The 26,433-nt window shown below is 43.2% G+C and overlaps 1 protein-coding gene across 10 annotated transcripts in view; it reads right to left on the reverse strand.

The window, feature by feature from the left end:
* The window catches only part of ZBTB38 (zinc finger and BTB domain containing 38), an 87,156-nt gene that overhangs the window by 6,343 nt on the left and 54,380 nt on the right, over positions 1 to 26,433 (reverse strand). For 5 of the 10 annotated variants that reach the window (XM_008707848.2, XM_040636736.1, XM_040636740.1 and 2 more), the window contains one exon: positions 3,249 to 10,751. In XM_008707848.2, the coding sequence (XP_008706070.1) occupies positions 7,167 to 10,751 (3,585 nt within the window). In that variant the 3' untranslated portion in view covers positions 3,249 to 7,166. Of the gene's footprint in view, positions 1 to 1,562; positions 1,688 to 3,248; positions 10,752 to 20,954; positions 21,034 to 26,433 lie in introns of those variants that run through there. The other 5 variants (XM_040636738.1, XM_040636737.1, XM_040636742.1 and 2 more) reach the window with 2 other exon arrangements.

A 26,433-nucleotide genomic window follows, 5' to 3' on the forward strand; every position in this document is an offset into this window, starting at 1 on the left:
TCTCCTTCATGGCTAAGCTGCTGCTTCTTTTTTTTTTTAAATTTATTTGAGAGAGAGAGAGACAGAGAGAGCACAAGGAGGGGAAGGGGCAGACCGGGAAGGAGAGGGACAAGCAGACTCCCTGCTGAGAGGGGAGCTCGACTCAGGGCCAACCCCAGGACCCCGAGACCATCACCAGAGCCCAAGTCAGATTCTTAACTGACTGTGAGCCACCCAGGTGCCCCCTTCATAGCTAAGCTTCTTGAAGCCAGAATCCTCGCTCACTGTCCCCCCACCCACTCCTGCATCTGATGCCCAGCTTCCACCGGCACCAGTACACCGAAACTACCCTTGCCAAGATAACCCAGGTGAGCCACCAGAGCAGGCTCACACCAGCTCTCGTGAGCCGACTGGATGTATCTCTTCCCAACTCCACGTTCAGTGACATCACGTTGGTAGCTTAAAATCATCCATGGCGGGAGTCTTTACGCAACAGATATAACTAGCACTAGGAATCCGGCTTTCCCTCTCTCCAAGGTGATGATTGTTAACCATTTAACAGCACATCACTGCCAGTGACCTTCTAGCTTCTGGGGGCAAAAGGGCACTTTCCAGATTTTCTTTACTCGACTTTACCTTCACTTGACACCACTGACCATTCTCTCTCCTTCCTGAGAGGATCTCCATCTATGGCCCTCTAGCTGCTGCTCCCCCAGTTTTCTTCCTACTTCTCTGGTCTCTTCTCCATGCCAGGCTTTTACTAATTCATCTTTCCAATATTTGTGTTCTCCGGGATTCTGTCTTTTGCTATATAAGCTTCATAGGAGACATCTTACATTCCCATAGTTTCGACAAATCTGAAACCGAAAGGTAAACCTTGGCCCCTGCCTAGTCTTCACTTCCCCATATCCATCCAACGTCCAGTGCTGCGGATTTTATCTCCTAAATATCTCTCGTTCCCTGCCCTCTTCTCTCATCTTCATGGCCAATACATAATCCGCGCTACTGGCCTCTGCAGCCTGGACCACTGCAGCAGCTTCCTACCCGCTCTACTTCCAGCCACTGCTGTCCTCCACGTCGTTCTCTACATTTCAGCCGCAGTGACTTTTCACAGTGCAAAACTGATTAAAATACTTCTTCTGCTCAGCAATTCAATGGCTCTCTTTGCTCTCAGTAGAAGATCCCAATCCTTAGCAGGACCTGGGGACCCTGCAGGGTCTGGCTTTTGGCCTCCAGTCTCATCTCAGACCCATCTCTCTTGTACGCTGGCCACCACTGGCTTCCAACGCACTGTGTTCCCTCTAGAAGCAGATTTTTGTGCAGGCTGTTCCCTCTACCCAGAAACTCGCTCCTCTTTCAACTCTGATTCCTTGTTCAGACCTCCCTCAAAAGGTACTTCCTCAAGGAACTTCCCGACTAGCACCTCTTTTTTGTAGCACTTGTGCAAGTGTTAATCGCTTGGCTTTTTGTGTTCCCCACTAGATCATAAGCTCCAGGGACAATCTGTTTCGCCTGCTCTTGTATTCCTAGCACCTAACTCAGGTATGTTTTGAAGGAATGAAACATGCCTTTCAGCTTCATACCTGCAGTCGGCCCCTCTTCCAAACTGCTGGTGCACGTATCTAGTCTTCTGCCGGGGACTCCGACCTTCCAACCGCTCCGGCCCAAGACTTGGAGTCATCTTTGACGCCTCTGTTTTTCTCACCTCCTGGGACGAAAAACACCCGCAAATCCCATCAGATCTACCTTCAAAGTACATCCAGTATGGCTCCTGATGGAAGAACATAAGCCAACTTAGGAAGCTGTCCTGCTAATTCTCAGGCTGTGAGAAACTCTTCAGGACAAACAACATTATTTCTTCAGAAATATATTACAAGGGGGGAAACAAAGAGAGTCTCTTCACTGCACTGCAGTGAGTGTCATCCTTTAAATGCATTAGATCATTTCCTGTCTGTTGAAGCCCTCCCATGGCCTCTCACGTTGCTTCTGGGACCTGGCTCTGACCTTCCCTCCTAGCTGCTCTGCTCCCCCATCATGTGTCAGTGTCAGAAGCACAAAGTCTCTGGCAAGGCCCATGAGGCCCTGGTGATGTATCCTCTGTGTGCCTCTCCCGGCTCACCGCCCAAACCCCAGGTTTGCATAGCAATCTGCCCTCACACACGCTCCTTTGTTTCAGCCACTCCTACCTGGGCCTGCCCACACTGGAGAAGCCCAGGCTCCCTCAGCCCTAGCTCCTAGCCATCTCTCTCATAACCCAACACAGTCCAATCTGCTTCTGAGCTCCCAGGAGCTCAAGGTTTTGTTTTGTAATCAAAATGCCTTGCCTCATCAGTCTCCTTCCCCGGATCCAGCTCCTTGAAGGCGCAGGCTATCTCTTATATCTCTCTAGCCCTGACCACAACAATTGAGACTCAAAATTAAACATGTTTTGACTCAATGAATGAAAATTCTACATAAATTAGCATGGTTACATCTTTTACATCTCTGTATACCAAAGTTTCCTATAACAGGAATAACATCCTTACCCCTATAATTAAATACAAGTCATAGCTTTTAAAATCATTGGGGAAAAAAGTGCTCTTGACTTCTCAGCAAAACATTTTTTTTTATTTATTTGAGAGAGAGCAAGAGCGAGCACAAGCAGGGGGCGTGGCAGAGGCAGAGGAAGAAGGAGACTGCCTGCTGAGCGGGGAGCCCTGATGACGTGGACGAGGATGACGTGGCGCTTGATCCCAGGACCCTGAGATCATGACCTAAGCTGAAGTCAGACGCTTAACCAGCTGAGCCACCTGGGCTCCCCTCAGCAAAAGATTCTAAATATAATCGAGGTCTTAGATGTCAAGAATGAAATAGTAATTTAAAAAATCCTTAAAAATGTAATCATACTTCTGTTATAAACAGTTTTCTATTAGTTGTCTAAATTTGGAGAGTTTCATTTTAAAAAATTGCACACCAAGCCAATGTGCCTGTTCACTGACCACTTTACTTGAATAACCAGCATAAAGGGGTGCATACTGGGGAAGGAGTGTGGGGAGGGGGGCTTCCTCTCTCCACAAGGTAGATTAATAGCTCACCAGGATTTGATGAAGAAGAGGGTGAAGAGTTCTCACATATGGAGGAAACTGCCTCTGCAAAGAGTACCTGATGCAGAGAGAGGGCGTGGAACCAAATCAATTGCTAGGTAATGAGAAAAGAGGAAGGTGAGCAACAGGAATAAAAAGACCCAAAGTAATTAATACAACATGTACAAATAGGATCGCCTTGCATGATTAGTTTTGATGCCTTTAATCCAGTTACTTTCTCAATTGTTACAAATCCTTTCAATAATGAATCTGTTGTTTTGTTAGATCAAATGACGTTAATTTCAACAGACAGCAATTATCAAATTTTTGGTATGGATTTGGTTTACCCTTCAAACACAAAATTAACGCTACTGGCCAGCCATGAGGAGGACTGGAAATCTGAGTTAATTTCCCTGTGTTGGTGATGGATGGTGTGGCGTGAGCCACCGGCACTCCCTTTCACATCATCTACTGTCACTAACTGCGTGCGTTTGACGATAGTGAGTTAAGGTGAGGAATATAGTCTGTGGTGATGGAACACATTTTTTTCTTTGTGTGAGAAATTACTAGCTTATAGTAGCATTAAATTATAATTTTACTCCACATTCTTGAAAAGAAGTGCACAGATTTTTTTTAAATGATTTTATAGAGCAAAATCCCAACATCGAAGAGGAAGCCAAATGGCGCAAGTGCTGAGGTGTGAGTACATACAGCAAGGGTGCGCCAGGAGAGCAGAGGCCAGAGCAGCCTCCTGAGAGCCATCCCTGGAACAGCTGCCAGCCTAGAGCTGCGTGCATTCCTCCTGCCTCTTCTCCCCACTCTCCGTTTGGTTTACATGAAGTATTTTACTCTAAGGTGTTGAGAAGACACAGAAACGTGGGCTCTGAAGTCAGGAAGCCCTGTTGGAATCCTGGCTCTGTCTGGCTGTGGGATCTTCTCAAAGTCACTATAAAATGTGGATAGTGAAGTCGACTTCCCAGGGTTGCTGGGAAAGACCTGAATGAAACGGCCCATGGGAAGAATGGTGCCAAACACCTGGTACTAAGTGTGATTTGTTTCCCGGGGATGACTGGAGCAGAAAACACTTCCAGGGCTCTCGGATTCCTCACGACAAGGTCAGGCCTATCCACAGCACTAAATGATAAGAAGACTGCCATCTCTCTTATTCTTTTTTTTTTTTTTTTAAATGTATATTCCATTTGGGTCCTAAGCATTTAAGCAGGTATCATGGGATGTAAACAAGTAAGGAAACAGAAATATATTCAGTGAATGATATGTGAAACAATGCTGTGACTCACAAAGAGGAAACTGCTGCTTGGCTGCACAAAGAATGAACATTAAAACATTTAAGAGACTTAACATAGGAATAAGCTATTTTAATCAAGCAAAACCAAATTTGTATTCATTATTTCTAAAAATAAAATTAGACTTTTCCAACCCTTAACATCTGCATTTAATAATATCTTCTAACCAAAATACAGATGCTAAAACGACAAATTACAATATATCTTGTACAGCATACAGTATGTTCACTGTTTACACCTACTTTAATTCTAGTTGGTCGTTATGTATTCAATGCATACTTAAACATCACTCATGATAAAGTCTTCACAATTAACAAAAAAATGTGACAAAGCTGTCTTAAAACGGCTCTGCTATAAATTGTATAGAATATACAGAATTACAAAGTCAAGTATTTTTTTATCAAAATATACACCCCTCCCTGAAACTAACACAAGCTATCAACATTTTAAACGAATAATACAATTATAGAAAATATTTGCAAAATTATTTTTTCATGTATAAATATTCTGCCATATTTACTTTGGTCTAGAATTATCAGCATACAAGTCCACTTAAAAAATTTCCACACGTAAGGGCTGGGAGACATCACTACATGTAATAATTTTATATTTAGAGTTACCCCAAATCAAAATGACTGAAATACACAGTAATTCTCTTAGATTAATAATCCTAATTGAGAGAAAACAAATTAGTAGATCACAGAATTGCCTATTCAATATTCTAATTATCAATTCAGAAATGATTTTCATAAGCCCTTTGTGACAATCTCTTAACAAAACCCAAATGAACAGTGCAGGTATACATATATACAATGTATAAAATAAGGTTGAATTTGCTTGCATTTTCCCATTTTCCTCTATTACATAATACTGTATGTAAGTGAAAGTAGATGAACAAAAGATAAATGCAGATGCAGTACTGGGGTTACTTAACAGCAAAATACTACTGTATAAAAAGGTCAGCTCTGATCATGTCCTTCTCTGGGTGTTTAAACGCTTTCTTGCCCACCCAAATCCACATTAAGTCTTCTTCATGGAGATATCACAATACTTGGAGAGAGGAACTGGAGTCCTTTGAACTACTTCTTCATAATGGTGACCTTGCAACCTTGGATAACCTTGGGCTTCCATCTATCAAATCCCATGAACGTGAATGGCTGTCCGTCACCCTTAAACCAAGTTCCGGATTCAGCTCACACTGGTGATCAAAGGGTAGGAATGTTTTCTCTCTCCCTCCTATCCTGGCAGTTTAAACGTTAAGAATGATGAGTTCCAGCTTCCCAGAACCTAGTCCACATGATGGAATAGCCTACAGGGCAACCGGACTTTGAGGGCAATGCTGATGGGGTGGGGAAGCATAAAAGAACATGAAAAAACTTAAGTGGGTTTTTAGCAAGGGAGCTAGATGTCTGCAAACATGAAGACAAGGCATCTGGCTTTGGGGATATGTATCTGAGTCATATAAGTAAGTGATGGAATCTTATCACTCCACATTCTATCTCCTCACCCCACCCCCAAAAAGCAAAGCCACTATTTGAGGCAAGGAGGGAGTGGTCTTTCTGATGCCCTTTTGTTTTATACTAGTGTACGCTTGTGGGCTGCATAATCTCCAAGGAGGCTAACGATTATAGGGATTAGGCTTTCTGTCACTTTCCAGTGCCTGGGAATTCGCCATCATACGCATGCTTTGCACTAAGTTTCCTGGACACTCCTTCAGTGAAATGGGAAGTGTCAGGTTTTACTTAACCCCTTGAGACTGATTTAAGTCTGTCTGAAATAGACCTCCACATCCCTGGCCTTGTGATGGATGGTAGACCGCAGGGAGATTCAGAAGAATCTGACCCTTCTTTATTTTCTGAGGTGGGGGCCACTGCAAAGTAATATACAGCACAGGTAATCACAGAAAAGTTCTGGAAGGGTGCTCCCCCACAGATAAATAAGGCATGACCTATGTTTTCTGTGACTGGAGTAGACCAGTTCTAGTAATAGCTCAGCCATAACTTCAAGGGAACAGCATTCCATCTAAAAGCATACAATATGCTCTTAAATCAGATTCAAGATGCTTTCTACTGATTTTTCCATCAGTCCTCATTATTTGCAGATCTATTGCTCGTCACTGTAATTCTCTACAGGGGACATGGACAGTTAAAAGTCATAGTGATTTATATATGTATTTTACAAGGTTTGTGTTGCAGAAAAGTAGTTCTAGATAATGAATGTCCTACTTAGGTTACTCAATTTCACACATATTTTCAGCTATATTAAATATTTTATATATATCCACTAATTTAAACAATTTTTAATAGCACAAAAGCTGGATGGGAAAAATGACTGTCATAGCTCATTTCCTTCTAACGTATTTATGAAGATGATGTTTTCATGATATTTGACCCTCGTTTTCTCCAGTGACTAAAGACAGCTCAGCAGCCAGTTCCTACCAGCACTTACTAGAAAGTTTTAAATTAAGCTAACATTAGACTCTTTTTTTTTCCCCCACTGGCAGAAATACCACAGCTAAGAACTTCATAACTTCCACAAGATACTTGGGATACCGGAGGATTCGGCTATTTCATTTTTGTGCACTTTGCATGAAGTTAATGCTAAAACCGAAAGTAGATATTAGGATCCTTTTTCTGGAATTTTCACAAATGAGATTTTCTTTTTTACATTTCACTCCTTCATGACTGTTGTGTGAACAAAACTCAACTTAAAAAAACAAAAAACAACAGAAGAAAAACAGCTAACTAAAAAAAGAAAAAAAAAACCCAAAAGAACAAACCCACCAACTCATATTTTTGAAGATTTTTCTAAGTATCACCACTCAAAGGACATTTTCAACAATGGTTTGTACGTTATCCTTTTGGTCATTGTCTTCTGAGTCATTGACATGTGGGTTCTCCAGGGGGTTTGAGTTGTCCTGACACATGTCACCTTCTACTTTCTCCCGCTGACTTGGACTTTTGAATAAATGTTTCTTCTGGTGCATTCCAAGGGCAGCAGCTGTTTTGCAAATTTTGGGGCACTGGAAGCAGGCATAGCCCTTCCCATCGTGCTCCCAAATGTGCCTCTGCTCATGATTCCTTTTTGTGGAAAGGTACAAAAAGCTCTGAAAGCAGAACTGACAGTGGTAACGCTTTTCGCCCGTGTGGATCCTCTCGTGGATCTTGAGGGTCTCGTTGAGCGTGAACGCCTTGTTGCAATACTGACAGATAAACTCCTTCACGCCCAGGTGGATGCGTTCGTGTTTCTGTAAGTTTCCTTGCACCGAAAAGCACCGCCCGCAGGTCTTGCACTGGTATGGCTTCTCCCCGGTGTGGCACCTCATGTGCATCTTGAGGGTGGAAGGGCTCTGGAACTGCTTGGCACAGAACTCGCAGGCGTAAGGCCTGGCAGTGAGATGCCGGTGGGGCCTTCCTGGATTTCCAGCTCCCGAGGCTTTGTCTCCATCGCAGAGTTCGCACTGCAACTTGGGCATCTCCTTGGTTTCTTCTTCCTCGAAGGCCTTCTCCTGAGGAGCCTTCCCCACGGCACAGTCCAGTTCGGCCGGGTATTTACACTTATTGCTTGGGCTCCTGTTTTCGTGTTCTTTCTTCCAGTTGACCTTCCTCATTTTTCTCAGCTGTCTCGATTTCTTTTTGGGTTTGTAGTTGTAGTAAGGACGCCAGGGTTTGTCAGTGGAATCCTGGTCGCTGGCGTCATCGAACATTTCGTTCATCTCCACACACTCGGACTGGCAGAGCCCGAGCGGGCTGTCTCTGTTGGTTTCTGGGTCACTCTCTTGTGGCAAAGCCTCCTCCTCCATTTGGTACTTGGGTCTCCTTCCTCTCTTATAGAACAGCTTAGATCCCAGGATATGCCTTTTCACGATGGCTTCGTTTCCGATTTTCACTGTTATTTGGCAAAGGGGCGCGACGTTGCTATTTGTGGAGGTTCCAGGCAGAGCAGGCTTTGCGATGTAGGTTTCAATTTTACTGGTTTCTTTAATATTTGTGGTTTTGCTCAGCGACCCTCCGGGATCAGCAACGTACTTTGACTCCTCTGCTACTTCGGCCTTGTTACACGGCACAGTTTTCTTTTTCTCCTTAATGCTCTTGGGTCTGCTGACAACTCTGCTCACTTTATCGGGCTCAAGTCTGCTGTCATCTTTCAGGGACTGACTGACAGCCGGGTCCGAAGGGGCTCTGTGGCTGCTGCTGGTCATGGCGGCAACAGCGTTGCTGTGCATTATCACCGATGAGAACTGGCTACTGTGCACGATGACCGAGGGTGCTGAGCCACTGTAGCTGATCACGGACGCTGCCTTCTCACTGCTGTTACTCAAAGAGGAGACAGGGACATCCCCTCCCGGCAGGTCAGACCTGACGGCGTTTTCCGTGGAAGAAACAGACACCTCGGCGGAATAAAAGTTATTGTCGAGGTCAACTTTCAACGTTTCCTCTCCCCATTTGGTCCCCTCTGCGTTCTGTACGTTGGCAGAAGTGGGTACCTCCTGACGTACAGATGTTTCCATGGGGATGGCTGGGCTGTTGGTCAAAGTGTTTACGCGGTCCTGGAAATTCAATGTCGGTAGCTCAGAGCTGTGTGGATTCTGAATAACATAGGGGCCGGATGCAGACTCATTCATCTGACTGTTTTCTCGGGCGTTTTCATAGGAAGAGTTCCGGTAGCTTTTATAAGGAGCCCTCTTGCATTTCATAGGCAGTAGCCTGTAAAGTTTATATGGATAGACGCTAGGCTTCAGGCCTCCATTTGCTGTTTTTTTACTGATGGAAAGTCTATGATCTATGGCATGGAAAGACTTCTGATGGTTCTTGAGAATATAGTAGGTCATGAAAGTTTCAAGGCAGAAAATGCACTGATAGCGCCTTTCTCCTGTGTGCCAAATTTCATGTCTTGTCCTGTACTCGGCCAACGCAAATACTTTGTTGCAGTAATGGCAAGGGTATGTTCTTCTCCAGGAGTGAACATTTGCATGCCTTCGGAGGCTGGACAAAGTCACATAACTACGTTTGCATACAACACAACTGTAGAGCATTTGCCCATTCACAAATTTAACCATGTGGTCTGTATCTGGCAAGGTGCTTCCGGTACTGGAAAATTCCCCAATCCTGTTTTCAGACAACAAAGGTTCTGGACCGGTGAATGAACTGCCATTCTGTCCAATGGTAGGATAGTTTTCTAAAAAGCGCTGGTTTCCTCCAGGAACAGGCATGTGGCTGGACCTCATGCAAATCTGCTCGTGCCGATCCAGTCTGTTGAGAGTGCTGAACTGCTTATTGCAGTACTTGCACACCAATGGCTCCTGGGTTGGCTTGTGAAGCTGCATGTGGGCACCGAGCAAGGCGCTACTGTCAAAGGATTTGGAACAACAGCTACAGTTGTAAATGAGAGGTGGGACCTCCGCAGCCGGTGGCCCAGGAACATCAGAGGATTTATTTTCATCTTCCTTGGAAAAACGGACATCTCCTTCATTGTTGGGAGATTTTGAATGAGGCAGGACTGCAGCCGGCTGTGGACTTCTTTCTTGATTAACCTCTAAGCTAGTTACTGGAGGGGGTGGTATGTTGTCTGTAGCTGAGTCAGAATCCTGGGGTATGGAGACTGTCTTTGGCTTTCGGCATGTTTTCGGTTTCGCTGCAAGAGCTTCACAATTTTCTTTACCTGTCTTACCAGGGGAACTGCTGTCATGTTCACGGACAGGCTGATTTCTGTAGGCCTCGGCCACGGAAGAAACGGCATACGAGTGCTCTGCTAGGGTGCGGACGGGCTCCGCCTCGTGACACACGTCGGTCCTCTCCAGGCAGAGGCTAGCGGTTCTCATGGAGTCGGAGACCTTTTTGAAACTTGCCCTCAAGTCCAGTGGAGAAAACATGTTATTACTATTTTCTGTCTCGATGATGGAAAATGCATTGGTGATCCTTGGCCCATTGGTGACGGCAGGTTCTTCGTGCCTTTTCTCATTTTTTTCTTCTTTAACCACGCCCTTCTCGGTAATGCAGAATACATAGGGACCGGGGGAACTTGAGAAGTTGCGATCAGTAAGATCTTCCAGGAAGGATATTCCCAGCTTTTTTCCCGCAGCTGCAAGATCGGTGACTGTTTCCTGTCTCTTGACGACAACTGTGGAGCTGTAGATATAATTAAGGATTTCTGTAAACACTTCAGCTTTGAGATCATCCAGTTCCAGGACATGGCTGGAAATACAGATCGTATGGCTCCAAAAGATATTTTTGAAATAAAGGCTTGAAGCAGCTAGGACATTGCTATGGGCTTTAAATTTGGTATCTTCCACAATAATAGTGACATCACATAAAATACCCCGAATGCGCTGCTCATTTAAGATGGAGAGCACTGTGTCACTGTGCAAGTCGTCCTTGAGGTCCCTGGAAAGGGACATGACTGTCATCTGAAACAAGAGGAGAGAGATGATCAGAGACCCTTCCACAAGTAGTTCCTTTCTTGTGGGTTTTTTTTTTTTTAAGTAAGCTCTATGCACAATGTGGAACTCACAACCCCAAGATCAAGAGTTGCATACTTTACCGACTGAGCCAGCCAGGCACCCCAACAAGTAGTTTATTTCTAGACAATTTTCAATGCTTCTGAAACACTTTTTTTTTTGGTATGAAAATACAGGTTTTTATCTCACTCTGCTGTTACTTGCAAGACTTGGAGTCAACATTAGAAGCTAAATCTTGATCTCACCCCAGCCTGTTTCTCATACCATCGCTAATAGTTGTTATAGTTGGAAATCCTCCCAGAACTCTTTCTCCAAAGCTGTCGCTATATATACACGTCCAAATTTGGGAGGAGGAGGGTTTCTCCCCGCAAATGTTTAGGGTCTCATCGTCACTCAAGGCTGCATTGAACTCCTAGAGCTGAGTAATGCTGTGGTCCTGCTACAACTTCCTATTTTCACAGATAATCCTGATGATCTGATCCAAACATCATTTATGAAGCAGGAAGATGATTTTTTTTAAAAAAAGCTTTCCCTAAGTAAGCAGTACCTGTATATAAAGGTATTGCCTGCTCAGAGAAGAAGCAAGAACTGGAGAAGGTATTCCTAATTTGTGGCTCTGCAAGGTCTCCCGACGGAAAGCCCCAGTCTGCATGACCAAGTCTGACCAGCAGGGGTGCCCTGCCTCTCTGCACTACTGGCCCTTACCTTCATTCTCTCTCTGATTTCTCTTTCAGGAGAGCCAAAGTAGATTAAGGGTTTTCAAAAACAACTCTGTGAGGTATTGAAGGCACACAAAAAAGAAACAACACACAAACCCAGGCAAGTATGCCTCTGAGTTTAGTGCTATCTCCCTGTGGTTTTGATTTGCAGACACCTCTACAAGATCGTGATTTCAGTTCCTTGGAATATATACCCAGAGGTGAGATTGCTGGATCATACAGTTCTATTTTCAATTTCTTGAGGAATCTCCATACTGTTTTCCATCCCACCAACAGTGCACAAGGGCTCCCTCTTCTCCAACCCTTCATCAACACTTGTTATCTCTTATCTTTTTGATTTTAGCCATTTTAACAGGTGTGAGGTGGTATCTCATTGTGGTTTTGACTTGCATTTCCCTGATGATGACTGATGTTGAGCATATTTTCCTAAGTCTGTCGACCATCTGTATGTCTTCTTTGGAAAAATGTCTATTCAGGTCCTCTGCCCATTTGTTGTTAACTGGATTATTTGTGGGTTTTGGGTGTTGAGTTGTATAGATTTTTTATGTATTTTGGATATTAACCCCTTATTGGACATCATTTGCAAATATCTTCTTCCATTTGGTAAGTTACCTTTTGGTTTTGTTGATGGTTTCCTTTGCTGTGCGAAAGCCTTTTGTTTTGGTGAGTCCCAATAGCTCATTTTTGCTTTTGTTTCCCTTGCCTGAGACATATCTAGAAAAATGTTTCTATGGCTGATGTCAAAGAAATTACTGCCTGTGCTCTCTTCTAGGATTTTTATGGCTTCAGGTCTCACAATTAGGTCTTTATTCCATTTTGAGTCTATTTTTGTGTGTGGTGTAAAAAAAGTGGTCCAGCTTCATTCTTTCGCATGTAGCTGTCCAGTTGTTCCAGCATCAGTAATTCCACTACTGGATATTTAACCACAGAAAATGAAAACGCTAATGTGGAAAGATACATGCACTCCTATGTTTATGGCAGCGTTATTTACAATAGCTAACATACAGAAGCAGTCCACGTGTCCACTGACAGACAAAGGGATAAAGTAGATGTGATACACACACACACACACACAGACACCCACACACAGGAATATTAGCCATAAAGAAGAATGTTGCCATTCCAACAACATGAATGGACCGAGAGGATATGATGCTAAGTGAAAAAAGTCAGAGAAAACAAATACCATATGATTTTACTCACATGTGGAATTTAAGAAATAAAATGAGTGAACAAAGGGAAAAAAAAGAGACAAAAAAAAAACAAAACAAAAAACCCAGACTCTGAAGTACTGAGAACAAACTGACGGTTACCAGAGGTGAGGTGGGTGGGAAGAGGGGTGAACTAGATAAAGGGGCTCGAGTGTATACTTATCATCACTGTTGAATCATTATATACCTGAAACTAATATAATACTGTATGTTAATTATATTTCAATAAAAAAAAATACTGAGTCTCGTCACAGGTTCCTAAATCGGCACAATTTAAAGGCACAGTGGCTCTTGTTCTGGTTCAAGGATCTTATCTCTGCTCTTCCCAGAGCCTAATTCTTGTTCTTCTCTCTCTATATATTTTATACCATAAGCCTGAGATGGCCAGAGCCTACCAACTAATATTTTAATGAGGGATTGAATATTATATAAGAAATACACGGTATGTGGGGATCTAAGACACAAAAATTAAAACTTAACCTTCCTATGTGCAATGTATTCTGTCCTGTTCCGTTGTCTTTCATTTAAAAAATGTTAACAGCAACTCACTAAACTCATTTCACTATATACTAACAGATCACTCCTGCAGTTAAAACCAAAAACCTCCCTCTGGTCTAAAGGCCATACTGACTATCTCTTATCAAGCGATGTCCAGAATGCAGCAGAGCTTGAAGATATCTTGTTGGCTCCCAGTGGCAAGGTCTTCCTAGCACTGGAGTACCACGTTTAACTCATGCCGTTCAGTTGTGGAAAGACCAGATGGCCATGTAATGAATTTCTTTTCGCCCTTTTCTAAAGCTATTATAAGTTGTGCCCATTATGTTATCTAGTATCCTTTATACTTTAGGATCCATTAATTCTTTGATCTCATCTAGCCATAGGAAAAAGTACATTATTACTAGCAAATTCTTCTATTACCAAGACAAGGAAGCTTAGAACTAACTCTCATCATCACCTGTTATAGCTATTGTTAGCCTGGGTTTCTGGTGTGACTACTGTCTCATTTTCTTTATTTAACGTTAGTTCTTCTACTCTTGTTTACCTTGCATTTAATTGTAATCATCCTTGAATCTTTCCTAGAAGTGTGAAGGATCAAGTCTATGAATAAAAATGAAATTAAATGAACGGGAATCAATGGTTTCCTCTATACCACTGAAGGAGAGGGGGCTCCCTGAACAGACAGTGGGACTCTGTCCTTCACTGGTTACAGATCAATGGCATATCTTGTTGATGTTTCTTTTGCCTCCTTGGGGTCTCTGCCCTGGGCCCCTGCAGAGTCTACTTTCTTTCCTGACTCATTTATTCTCATTCTGTTTGGCTTTTCTGAAGCCCATACATTATTCCAATTCTTTATCCAGCTGACTGGGTAGTCTCAGATCTGGCAAAACACATACTCTGATTTTAAAAGGTGGTTTCCATCTTGGCTGAGTTCCATGCTGACATCTATTTTGTCCTTCCACCTCAAAACTACTGCTTCTTCCAAAACACTCCAGTTCACAGCACTCTGAAACTCCCATGAGGCCCCACCTCCACTTGGGGAATACAGTATTTCACACCAAGCTAATACTCTGAGGTGTTAGATGGTAAGCGCCACTCACTTCTGTAGGATTGCATGATTCTTTGCTTAGATTGTTCAGCTACGATGGTTAGTAAAAGGCCAACTGTTAACATTTAAGAATATCTTAATCATACTCACAGTTAGAATAACACGTATAATAGGAAGTATCGTTATATATGCCATGAACACATCCTCCTAACTTTGGAACATCCAAGTATGACACTGTTCAAAAGGGGGACTATCTACCATTGTGTGGCAGGAATCCTAAAATCATAGTGACTATGTAAGCACTTCAATTTGCCTTCTTGGCACATACATAAAAACTTCATTCTTGTGTCAGTTTTACCCAGCACATATGTTAATGCCTAACATGGTCAGACACAGGGCTTAGAGCTGGAGATACTGAAGCATGTGACACAAGTCTCTGTCCTCAAGGAGCTCAGAGTCTAGGAGAACAAAGAGGGCTGTCAACTAATAATTGGAATCCATAATGGTAGGCCTTTAGTAAGGTATGTACAAAGTGTTAAAGGATGAAGTGCCAACTTATTATTTACAGGGCCCTGGAAGGCTTGACATTAGTAAGTAAAACAGGGGTGTGGGAAAGGCATTCTAAGCAGAAGGAACACCGTGGGCAAAACGCAAAATGATAAAAGGGCGCACTGCACTCAGGGGACTGCGAAGTGGGTCTGTGTGATGGTAGGAGAGGGTTTGCATACTGCTCTGTCCCTAGTGTCTTCAGCAGTGCCAGGCACACGGCAGGCCTCAGTACCTTTCTGCTGAATGACATGGGCCAGGAAAGGAAGGATCAGACCACATCATAAAGGTTCTAAAGTACTCCTAACAGTAAATTTTATATTGCAGCTAAGAGGAAACCACTGAAAGTCATAACCAGATTTGAGTTGAAACAAACAAACAAACAAATAAAAACCCAATCGCTCACATTGCAGTGTGCTGAAAGGATCAGAGGAGGGGCCAGCTGGCTGCTAGTTAGGCTATCCATGGTCCAGCTGTGAAGTTGCCCATCCACCCGGACGGAGTGAGAGGTGGGGGCACGTAGATGGCCCCACCCCAGCTAAGAAAGTGGGATGGGGGGTGGTATCTGAACTCAAAAGAGACTTTCATTCCCTCTACCAACATTTATGGAATAACTGTTAAGTACAAGGCATCAGGCTAAACGTTATAGGCAGACAAGAGTTCATTCTTCCTTTGAACAGAAACTACCTGAATACCTACTCTATGCTTTGGGATAGCAGTTCCCAACCCTGGCTATGTATCAGAATCACCTGGGAAGCTTTAAAATAGTACAGGTTTATAGATTTCCCTCTCCCCTGCTCCCACAGAAATTCTGGTTTAGATTCTGGAATCCATATGCATTTTTATATTTATATTTATTTAGTAAATAAAGAATATATTCATATGATACCAAATTCAAAAGACACAACTTTCCCACCTTGTCTCAGAGGCTTTTCAAGTAGGTTTTTTTTTTTTTTTTCAAGCAGGCTCCACACCCAGCATGGAGCCCAACACAGGGCTTAACCTCGCGACCCTAAGATCAAGACCTGAGCTGAGATCAGGAGTCAGACACTTATCCAGCTGAGCCACCCAGGTGCCCCAAGTAGTTTTTATCAACGAGCTAGAACCAGGCCCCGGGTAGCTGCAATAAAACCCCACTGCCATAAAGAAATAAAAATTCTGCCTTCAAAGTTTTGTGGTGCAGCAAGGGAGATAAGATGTGTTTATGAAATGCTGCCTAACAAAGACACACAATGCATGTGTGGGATCATGCAGGAAGGCAGGCAGGTCAGGAGAACACAGTGCGAGTTCTGGGGAGCAGCTTGGGAGTGGGGGCGACGGAAGGCACAGGGAGTAGCTTGGCAAAGCTCTCTAGGAAGAAGCGCCATTTACGGGATCTTGAGGGTAGAATTTAGCTCTGTAGACGTAAAAAAAGGGACGAAAGAGAATTTCACTCAGAAAGACACACAGAGTTTCATTCCCTCAAGAAGTTTATAATCCAAGCGTCAATGTAAGAGTTTAAAATCTGCAAGTGCAGACTGGAAAAACAGTGAAAGTTGCTGAAGATGCACCTTAACGTCTTTAAGACTCTAGCACCCACCTTTCGAGCTTACCAGCGCCTGCCACCTGAACTGCCTTCCAACCCCAGGCACCTGAACATCTCAGAAGCTGCGAGAGCTAAAAGCCATATCCTACATGTCCAAAGAGCAATAGAGAAATGAGTCTGAAGTCTGTAGACCAGAGGACCACAGGCAAATCTGGTTCCTGCAGGTCTTGTCTGACCAACCTGGTCTTTGGAACCATGTTTTTGAAAAACTGGGTTCATGTTGAAGAGAGTAAGATTTAACATAAAAATCAATATATCTTTCCTGAACAATAAAAAGAGCGGCAACAATGGCTGTTGCCTGTCTGGCAAGAAGGACTGAGCACCTAGTAGCTGTGTCCCCTCATCAGGATCAGCTATACTCACACGCTGCTGGCCCAGGCACTTACCACCACGTGACTTCTGTCCCATGACCAGCCCTGCCCCTTTAGCTGGTTTCCTTTGTTGCGACTGATAAGAACATTACATGAAATAACATTAGATCCACAGATCTTCAGACATACTTACTTTAAAGATATCCCCAAAATTAAAATTAAGACTTATAAATGAGCTTTCGTGTGTTTGGGGGGGGGGGGAGTCATCCTCAGCAAAAATAGTATTCTTGACTTAAAAAAGTTAAGGTGACCTCCTCTACTACACTGCTTTACAGAGAGTAACTTAATACTAAAGCTTTAGGAGTTCCTGCCAATGGAAAGACCTCAGAAAAACGAATATGAGATGGGAAGATGAGATTAAATTTACATGTAACTTTCTAAAATGTTTTCTAAGAAGCAAGTTTTATGCAATAAAATCCACTATTCTCAGTAGTATTACCAAGATGGAATAGATAAGCATGAAAAAGGCTAATAAAATTGTTGCAGACGCAAAAATTTTGGTGGCCCTACATTTCTTTTAAAATAATTTCTAACTAGGTAACGGTGGTCGTCTGACTTATGTTACTATTTTCCTGAGTTTGTATTTAAGGTATAAATAGCCTTTAACATATACCTTCTAAATACACAAATATACATATGCATATATTCACAGGCATGTACAAATAAACATGTGACTTTATATGAGCATATGCTATATAAAAATATTTACATAGTCACACATTTATTTATAAATAAATAAAAATATATATAAATAAATACAGGGTGAATATATAATTCAGCATCTAAAACAGGGCACTTGAGAGAGAAAAGGGTGCAACAAATAACTATGCCACAGAAACAAGTATACATTGGTTCAGTACCTGGGGAAATAAGGACGAATGGTCATCCTCTACCTTTATATATATATGTTTATATATATATGTATAAATATGTACACATATGTGTATATATATAAACAAAATATAAACCTCTACATAAACATAAAATTCTGTATTATAGTTGTAAGTACACATGTGTATATTTATATAAAATGTACTTGAAAGTATGTAAAATGCTTTTAAGAATTTTATAAATATATGACAAACATACTTTATAATTATACTTCATATAAATGCCGTTGGGAAATTCTAGTTAATTCATATATTTAGGATCTTGTGCTGCTTTTGTCTCCTGCTATACTCCAACCTTCCCTAATAAATACACACACATATAATGCAAAGATAGGAACCTAAATAAGACATTTTTGACGATTAAATTACCTTTTCTTCATCAGCTTTTATAATGAACTAGCTTTAAAAAAAATAAGATCAGAGCACTTTGGTGGTGCAGCCGGTTAAACGTCCAACTCTTGGTTCTGGCTCAGGTGCTAATCTCAGGGTTGTGAGATCGAGCCCCGAGTCAGGCTCTGTGCTCAGTGCGGAGTCTGGGTTTCTCCCTCTCCCTCTACCCTTCCTCCCTGTGCTCTTGCTCTCTCTCTCATTCTCTCAAATAAATAAACCTTTAAAAAAAAAGTCTATGCTCCTGGTAAAATATTAAAACAGTATATTAAGATACAAAGCAGAAGCCCCCTTCTCCAGCCTAGCCTCCCCTCCCCCACACCAACGCGCCCATTAACACGCACAGCTCACATACTCCCTACCCACAGATACCTTTTTCCTAATTTTGGAAGATTTGTAAATTATACCCGTATAAAAGTTCCAGGAGAAAAATTACTTCCTCTTGAGTTTCTTCTACCCTAGCCTCTAGCTCCTCTGCTTGGCAATTCCTTAAACTCACTCATCTCAGGTGACAGCCCATCTGGGCAGCGTCTGTCCTCTGGAATTTCTAGATTTTGGCTCCTACCTTTATTATAACATGTAGTGTTATGCATCTGTTCATGTTTATATCCTTCCCTACTTGCTCCTTGAGTGCAAGGTCAATCTAACTCACTTTGTTCTCCTGCCACCTGTAAGGTACAGTACACTGTCGATGACGCTGACGGTGAGCAAGAGGAACTGCCCCCTCAGACCCTCAGCAGCAAACGGCTTCAATACACATTGTGCTTAGAAAAGTTCCTGATTTAAAGCTTTAAAAATGAGAACCAGATGGACCCAGATTCTACTCTACAGAGAGCAAAATTAACTCTCTTCTTCTACTAGAAAAATAAAAATTAATTCCTGTCCATTTTTTTTCCTAGTTTCCTTCTCATCTGGCAGTTCTCAAAGTGTTTAATGGACCTTGAGTCTCCCAAGACCCTTTTGTCAGGCTCGTGAGGGTAAAACTATTTTCATAATAACACAAAGATGTCATCTGCCTTTCTTCACCCACCATGCTAACACGTGCATGAACAGTACAAAAGCGATGATGGGTAAAAGAGCTGATGCTGTAGCGAACACCAAGCCAGTAATACCCAGATGAAAAAGTAAAAATTATTAATTTTGTTAAATCTTGACTACTGAATATACAGCTTTTTACTATTCTGTGTGATAAAACAGGAGGCACACACAAAACACTTGCAGTGCATACTGAAAAAACGACGACCGCCTTAAGGAAAAGCACCTGGGTGACTCTCTGTGTTGTGAGATGAATTAGCCAACTTTTTTCATGGAACACCATTTTTACATGAAAAAACAACTGACAAACTATGGTTATTCAGATGTGGATATCTGGGCAAACATTTACTTGAAAATGAACTAAGTGCGCCTTTCACTTGTTTCCCCCCCTTTCCAACTACCTATTTGTATGAGGCCAGGTTTTCTTTACATACTTCAACTACAACAACATACTTGCCACTGAATTCAGAAGCTGGTATGAAAATCAGCTGTCTTTCTATCAAGCTAAATGTTACATATTTGCCACTCTTCTCATTACATTTTTTTGCCTTAGAAAACAGTTATTTTTAAAATAAAATATGTTATTTTATCATGCAACCGGGTTTATCATTTTTCATGAATTAATTGTTTAAGTTCTCCTTTTAAATTCTGAATATGGAAAATATTGATGGATCTATAACTCTGATAAACAAAAGCTCTTTGGGTCCTCAATGACTTATAAGAGTGTAAGGGGGTCCTGGGACCTACAAGTTTGAGAAATGTTATCTAACCTATGAGAAAATGTTCAAAATGATTGCTAAAGAAATTATTTAAAAATTATTTTACTCAATAAAATAAATCAGATATAGGCTTAAAAGAACTAGGGACACAGTGGATGAAAATGTGGTAAAATACAAAGCAGAAATCCCCAGAAGAAGGAGAGGCCAAGGGATGGAGAAACTCAGACAGACATACCCACCCACAGTCTCACAGATACATATTCTATGGCTATCTTTAATTGCCAAGCTTGAAGTGGTTACTGTCTCTAGAGTCTGAGCATGGCTGAAAAGCCAGGCGTCCAACAGTCCCTCCACACTCCCTGTACTCAGGTGAAAACGGTTCCTTGATTTGCAGGACCTCCGCTCTCTTCTGTTTGAACAATCTAGCACTGCTTGCATTCCTGCCTTCCAAATCTCAAAGGTTAGCTTGGTCACAGTCTTCTGTGTGCCCATACGATTCTAACCATTAATCTATCAAATTAGCTACCTCCCCATTAGATCCTGGAGATCTCTTTTAGGCACTGGTCCACTCGTTCTGCGACTGAACTTGAAAAAAGGGAAACAATTCTTAGCAATAATCTGAGCAACTAACTCCCTGTATTTCCAGCTTAATTAAATCTTCCCTCCCCAATCAGTCAAGGCAACTTTACTGAAATACACAGAAGTCAAAAAGCTTAAAATGAGTTTCCATATAAACTTTAACTCTCACGGTGCCAAAAAAAACCCCCAAATCTTGGAAAACCTCTTTAAGTTATTAATCAACAACGTATCTACCATGTAGAACTTTATAAGGCTTGCTAATAAAACTTGGTGTACTTCTATTAGTAAATCTTTAAGACCCGACAGAGAGTGAAGTAACGCTACCTTGAGTAAGGCCACTCTCCTGGGCCAGTCGGAGGCCCATTTTTCTAAATCTTCTGATCTGAGGCAAAGGCCAAACGCCCTCTTGCGGCACGCTGGCGACTCAATTACTAACGTACAAAACAACAAAACTGAATCAACAGAGCAACTTTCGCTTCTCTCTACTGCACGTCTTCTTCTATAAAAAGAAACTCAGAAATAAAACCCAACTAAAAAAAGAACACACTATATTAGGATACTGACCTGGAATCTTGCAAAAGTCAAAGGCACAGTCCATTTTGGGGCAGTGCGGGGCCCATATCGAAGTGGAAGCTGCGAGTCCCTGCAGAAAGTGTGCCGACAAAGGACACTGCTTCAGTGATCCCGTTCCCCCATCCCGCACACATCTTTGCAGCACACTTTCTCGTAGTCACGTTGGGTGACTACGTCAGACCTCCTCACGTGACAAGGTGTTAAAAACACACGCGTCGGATCTCAAAAACATTACAAAACAGAAGCCCTTTATAGAGCATGGCTGTGTCTACGAAAAGGAAAATCCTCTTGATTTCTCTTCTAAATGCAGTCCGAAAGGGGTAGAGAAGAGCAGCATTTATCAGACTCTAATGCACTTAAACTCTCAGATTCACGAAGGCATTGTACGGCAAGGCAAGTTTGCTTTTTCAACTGGAATTCGAGCTGTTCAAAAGGCTGACATCAGAAAGCTGCCAGGGTGTATTAGACAGAGGGAGGTTGGCTTGAACAGCCTTACCTGAATATATTACTTTGAAAAGGTAAACATTTGGTCTCTAGACTTGTAGTTGTGTGCATATTGATTGTAAGAACAAGTATTATCAGATTCATGAGTGATGCAATGGGCTCAGTTAAATATTTCAGGCTGCTTGCTTGGAAAGATGAAAGGGGGAAAAGGTCCTTGGCTTCTCTTTTTCTTTTTCAAACACAATGGTATTTCAGGGTAGCCCATATGTACCTTGGGTTCATCTCAGGATCGAGCTTGCCCACATACCTGCTTGCTTAAGAAACCTGGCCAACACGCTTGGAATGTTTATCTCTGAAGCCCTCCAGTCTGTGTTCGTTTCTCATCTCAGCCAAGCTCCACTGACATTTATAGTCCCTGACGTGGAAGGCATTTTTAATCGGAACGCTGGGGGGACCGAGTGACCAAAATGACCAGGGACAGCATCCCTGTCCTCTGAAGCTTCTCAGGTTGGGGTGAGCTTATTATCAAGAGTTGCTTTCAAAAACCAAATACCATTTTCTTGTGAACCTAAAGGGCCGACTGATTTAATAACCCTTCCTCTCAGTGGACGGACTGCTTCCTCTTGGGAAGGGCAAAGGGAAGAACTGTCAGATATTTTGGCTACTAAACAAGAGTGACCCTCCAGCTAGTCATGAGGAGGAGTCATCCTGAAATGGACCAAACACCAACTGCCGCTTTGGCATTAAACTATCTAAACCACCTCCCCTCCCTCTCCAGCTCCCTCTGCACCCCAGCTTTCTGGGGACTACTGCATCACAAGGAATCACAGTTTATACTGGTTCTTTCTGGATGAGCCAGAAACTGGGCAGGGAGGATTGAGTGCCACAACACACACCGTGCGAAACACAGTGCTTGGCACAAGTGGGGTTCTGGGAGGACGGGCTGGAATCAGCAGGAGGACTGACCCTATCCTGCTCAGCAGGTGGCTCTGGAGAGAACTGCTTATGTAGTCCATGCTTCATGCGGTACATAGGACGATCTTTTAAAAAACACAAAAGAGATCAAGCCAAGCTCTGCTTAAAACCTTTCAGTGGCTTTCCCCTGAAGTCAGCACAAAATCCAGACCCTTCACGGTGGCCTGTGAGGCCTGGTGTGGTCCACGGGTCCTGTTTACTCTCTTTCGACTTGCCTGCTCCTTTCCATCCCAATCTCTGTGCTCACCACATACGCCCCTCTTTGCTTACTCCACCTGCCAAGTCTCTTACGGCCCTGGGGCCTTTAAGCACATTGAGCCCGGTACTGCCCTCGGCTGGTTCACCCTCATGCTTCAGGCCCGGCTCAAATGTCATCTTGGAGCCACCCCATCAGTCTTTGATCCTGCTTTCACTCGCCCTCACAACGCCTAGTTTTCCTTCGTACTACCTATCACAACCTGCAGTTATCATGTGTCTGCCTGCTTGTTCACTGTCCACCCTGCCCATCAGAAGATAAGCTCCAGGAGGGGAAGGACCTTGTCCACCCTCTTCACTGCTACATCTATAGGACGCAGCACATAGTTGGCACTTGGGAAATATTTGCTCAATGACTAGTGAAGTGGCTATGCACAAAAACATAAATGAGGCTCATCCTGATTAAAAGAGCAACCCGCCCCCTCCCGTGTTCCCATGCCCCGCATCCTGCTCTGCTTTTTTCTTTTCCACAGTACCCACAACATTCCACTATGCTACACAATTTACTCCTTTATTACTTACTGTCCATCTGCCTGCTAGAACTGAAGTGTCACAAGGGCAGTCATCTTTGGTATTCTTCCCTGATGTATCTAAAGCACCTAGAACAGTGCCTAACACAGAGTAGGCCCTCAATAAATACTCATTTACTAAATACACAATCCACCCTGTAAATAGATACATGTTTCTAAATCAATATTAGATATGGGTAGGCACCATACATATTGTCATTACAATCTGCATGTTTGAATTTCCGCCAGCAATTTAGAGTAAAATTGCTTTTATCTGATGCATTTCAGGTTGTGAAGCACTTCACATATTAACTCTTCTAATCCCCTTCACCCTCCTGTGCAGCAGGCAAGTAAAATGGGGATATTACTCTATACTCACAGTGTTAAGGGAATGAAGGGTCTGTGCTGGGTAAATGGAAGCTGACATTACTGGATCTGCAGTACCGAGTGGAAACTGCGCCCAGACAAGTGCCTTGCTTACACGAGACCTGTAATTGCTGATGGCGGCGCAGGGCTCAGTCCCCCACACTCCACTGCCTCATGGGCATGTGCACACACAGCAGGAGTGCAGAAAGAGCAGGTGACCTGATCTATCCCCATAAAACTGCCCTGCACGGAGTGCAAACAGCAGGCTTACTGTAATGGATCACTGCTGCAGAAGCCCGGAGCAGGAGCAGAGCCAGGCTGAGATTCAAGAGCTGGAGCCACTGGGGGCAGCCAGCCTGAGGCACATGCCAAGAAGGAACCCAGAGATGCTGCTTGGCATGAAGCAGAATGTGTCAGAGGGGTCCCCAGGAAGGGCAGCTGAGGATGGGAGTTAAGGCAAGCAGACCCCTTGCCCTGGGCAGCTGGGTCCCCAGGGCAACCTGAGCATTGCCAGAGCCTGGGCCTCGGGGCTGGACTCTTCAAGGCCGGCAGGGTAGACAGTGGTGGTGCAGGAGGCACTCTCTAGGTGCCACCGGAACACATACCAGAGTCAGCCATAGTGCCTGCCCTCCGGCCCAAAACTGGCTAAACACCCAACACCAAGGCCTTTACACCCTCATGTTGCCATCTTAAAACTTTAGTATGAAAAAAAGCTGATTTTTAAGAGTCCATCACCAACTCAATTCAGTCCAAGCACTCAGAAGACAAAGACCAAGGATTTGCACAGCGAGGATTTGTTAATCTTAAGTGTATGTATCAGGAAAATGAGTTTTCATTTGCCTCCCCTCCCTCACGAGTATTTAGATTTACCCTCTCAGCGTTGGGCTAGGGATGATACAGTCTTCGGGGGCCAGGAAGCTCATGCTAGACCCTGTCCGTCAGGGTAGGGCAAGAGAGCAGTGAGTATGAAGCCTTGGGGGAGCACTACAGAAAGAGAATCTCCAGGGGAGGGCCAACTTTGGGTGTGAGCTTTCTCCATGACAGATGGAAGAGTCTCCCCACAAACCCAGAACTGCAACATGGCCAGCGATGCTCGTTAAAACCCTACATCCAAATTTCCCTATCTCCGCCAAGGCTTATAAAGTCCTCTGCGACGTAACCCCATTTCCTGCCACTCTAACCTGCATCAGCCTTCTTTCTGTTCCTTGAATATGCCTAGGATCTTCCTACTTCCAGGCCTTTGTACATGTTGCTCCTGCATCCTAGAACGCCCTTCTAGCCCAGGAGGCAGCCTACTCTCACTTCCATCCAACCATCCTTTCCCCCTCAATTAGGTTCATCTGTCATATATTCTCAGCATACAATTAAGTATTGACAAATGGGTGCCTTTACCACAAGAGTATAAATTCTGTAAGGGCTAAGACCGTTCACCAGTATCCCTAGCTTCCAGCACTGTACTTGGCACGTAACAGGTGTTAATAAACCTTTATTAAATGAATGCAAAAACAAAAAGCACCCAAACACCGAGCCCTCTAAAGCCCACTATACCAGGCACTGTTACCAAGCTTTCCAGATCCAGCATTAGGTCACTGCAAACCACCCTATTTGTCACCTATGGTAAAAGGAGTGAATATCTTTGTTGAACATAAAAAAGTCAAGAGGCTGTTCGGACATGGTATAAGGAAACACACACACACACACACACACACAACCAAATCAACACTGCTAGCCTAAAGCTGAGCTAAATAGGACAAGCAAGGGCCATCTACTGCTCACAAAGTTGTCACTGCTCAAACAAGTTAAAACATTGAAACACAGCTTCGAAACACTGAAAAATGGCTTACTATTACAGCTTTGGCTCAAAGGAAGGAAAAGAGCAATACTTTAAGCTCTACTGATATGCTTTGTTCTGTTAAAGACAACAGGCCCAAAATGGAGTCACTTACGCTAAGCCCCATGTCACCAAACTGAAACTGAACTTAGTTTGGCTCTCCCAGAAATGGAATCTTAAACCAGTCAATCAGGAATCAACTGATCAGCATTAAGTAAGTAATCTGCCTGATGATGCCCTGCTGTCCCTTATAAGGAAAGTAATCTTGCAATAACCAATCTGCCTTTCTGCCCAGTATAACTTCCTTATTCTGCTCCTGTCAGCCTATAAAATCTCTTGCCTTGCATAGCTCTTTGGTGCTCCTTTTTATCTGCTACGTTGGATGCTGCCCAATTCACAAATCACTGAATAAAGTCAATAAAATCTTTAAAATGTACTCAGATGAATTTTGTTCTTAAATAGTTTAAGCTCCAGGGATTTGGCCTTTATCCCCTGAGTGCTCAGACTAAATTGGAAACATACTTTTAAAATAACTTTTTTTAAAAAAATACTAAAACTTCAAAGTAATAAACATGTGGGTATAGGATAAAAAAAAATTGTGTGCATGCGCTGGCCCATGACTTCTAACTATGCTACGAAGAAATAAGTCACTGCTGTCTCCTGCTTGTGTCAGAGGCCCCCTAGAGCAGCCTTCCTGAGGGCTACTGCAGTGTAACACTGACGTCCCACCACAAATGCATCAATGTCCCCAACAAGACTTGCTCATTGGACAGGAGGCAACTCACGATGCCAGCCCCACCCAGGTGCCCAGTACCGTTCTATACACTCTGTATATACCAATCCGATGAAGCTCACAGCAACCTGATTTTCCAAATGAGAAAACCGAGATGCGGAGAGGCTATGTAACTTCACTGGGGTCATTCAACTAGCAGGCAGCACAGCTGGGATGCAGACCCAGGCAGTATGGCTCAAAAACCAGACTCTCCATTTCAGATTCAGGAGCACCAAGAAGCAAAGAACTTTCTTGGTCTCAAAGGCTCATATGCTCCCGACCCCAGCCTACTTACCAGCGTGGGAGTGTGTGGCAAAT

Source organism: Ursus maritimus, unplaced genomic scaffold, assembly GCF_017311325.1.
Source record: "Ursus maritimus isolate PB19 unplaced genomic scaffold, ASM1731132v1 scaffold_20, whole genome shotgun sequence".
NCBI classification, from domain to species: Eukaryota; Metazoa; Chordata; class Mammalia; order Carnivora; family Ursidae; genus Ursus; species Ursus maritimus.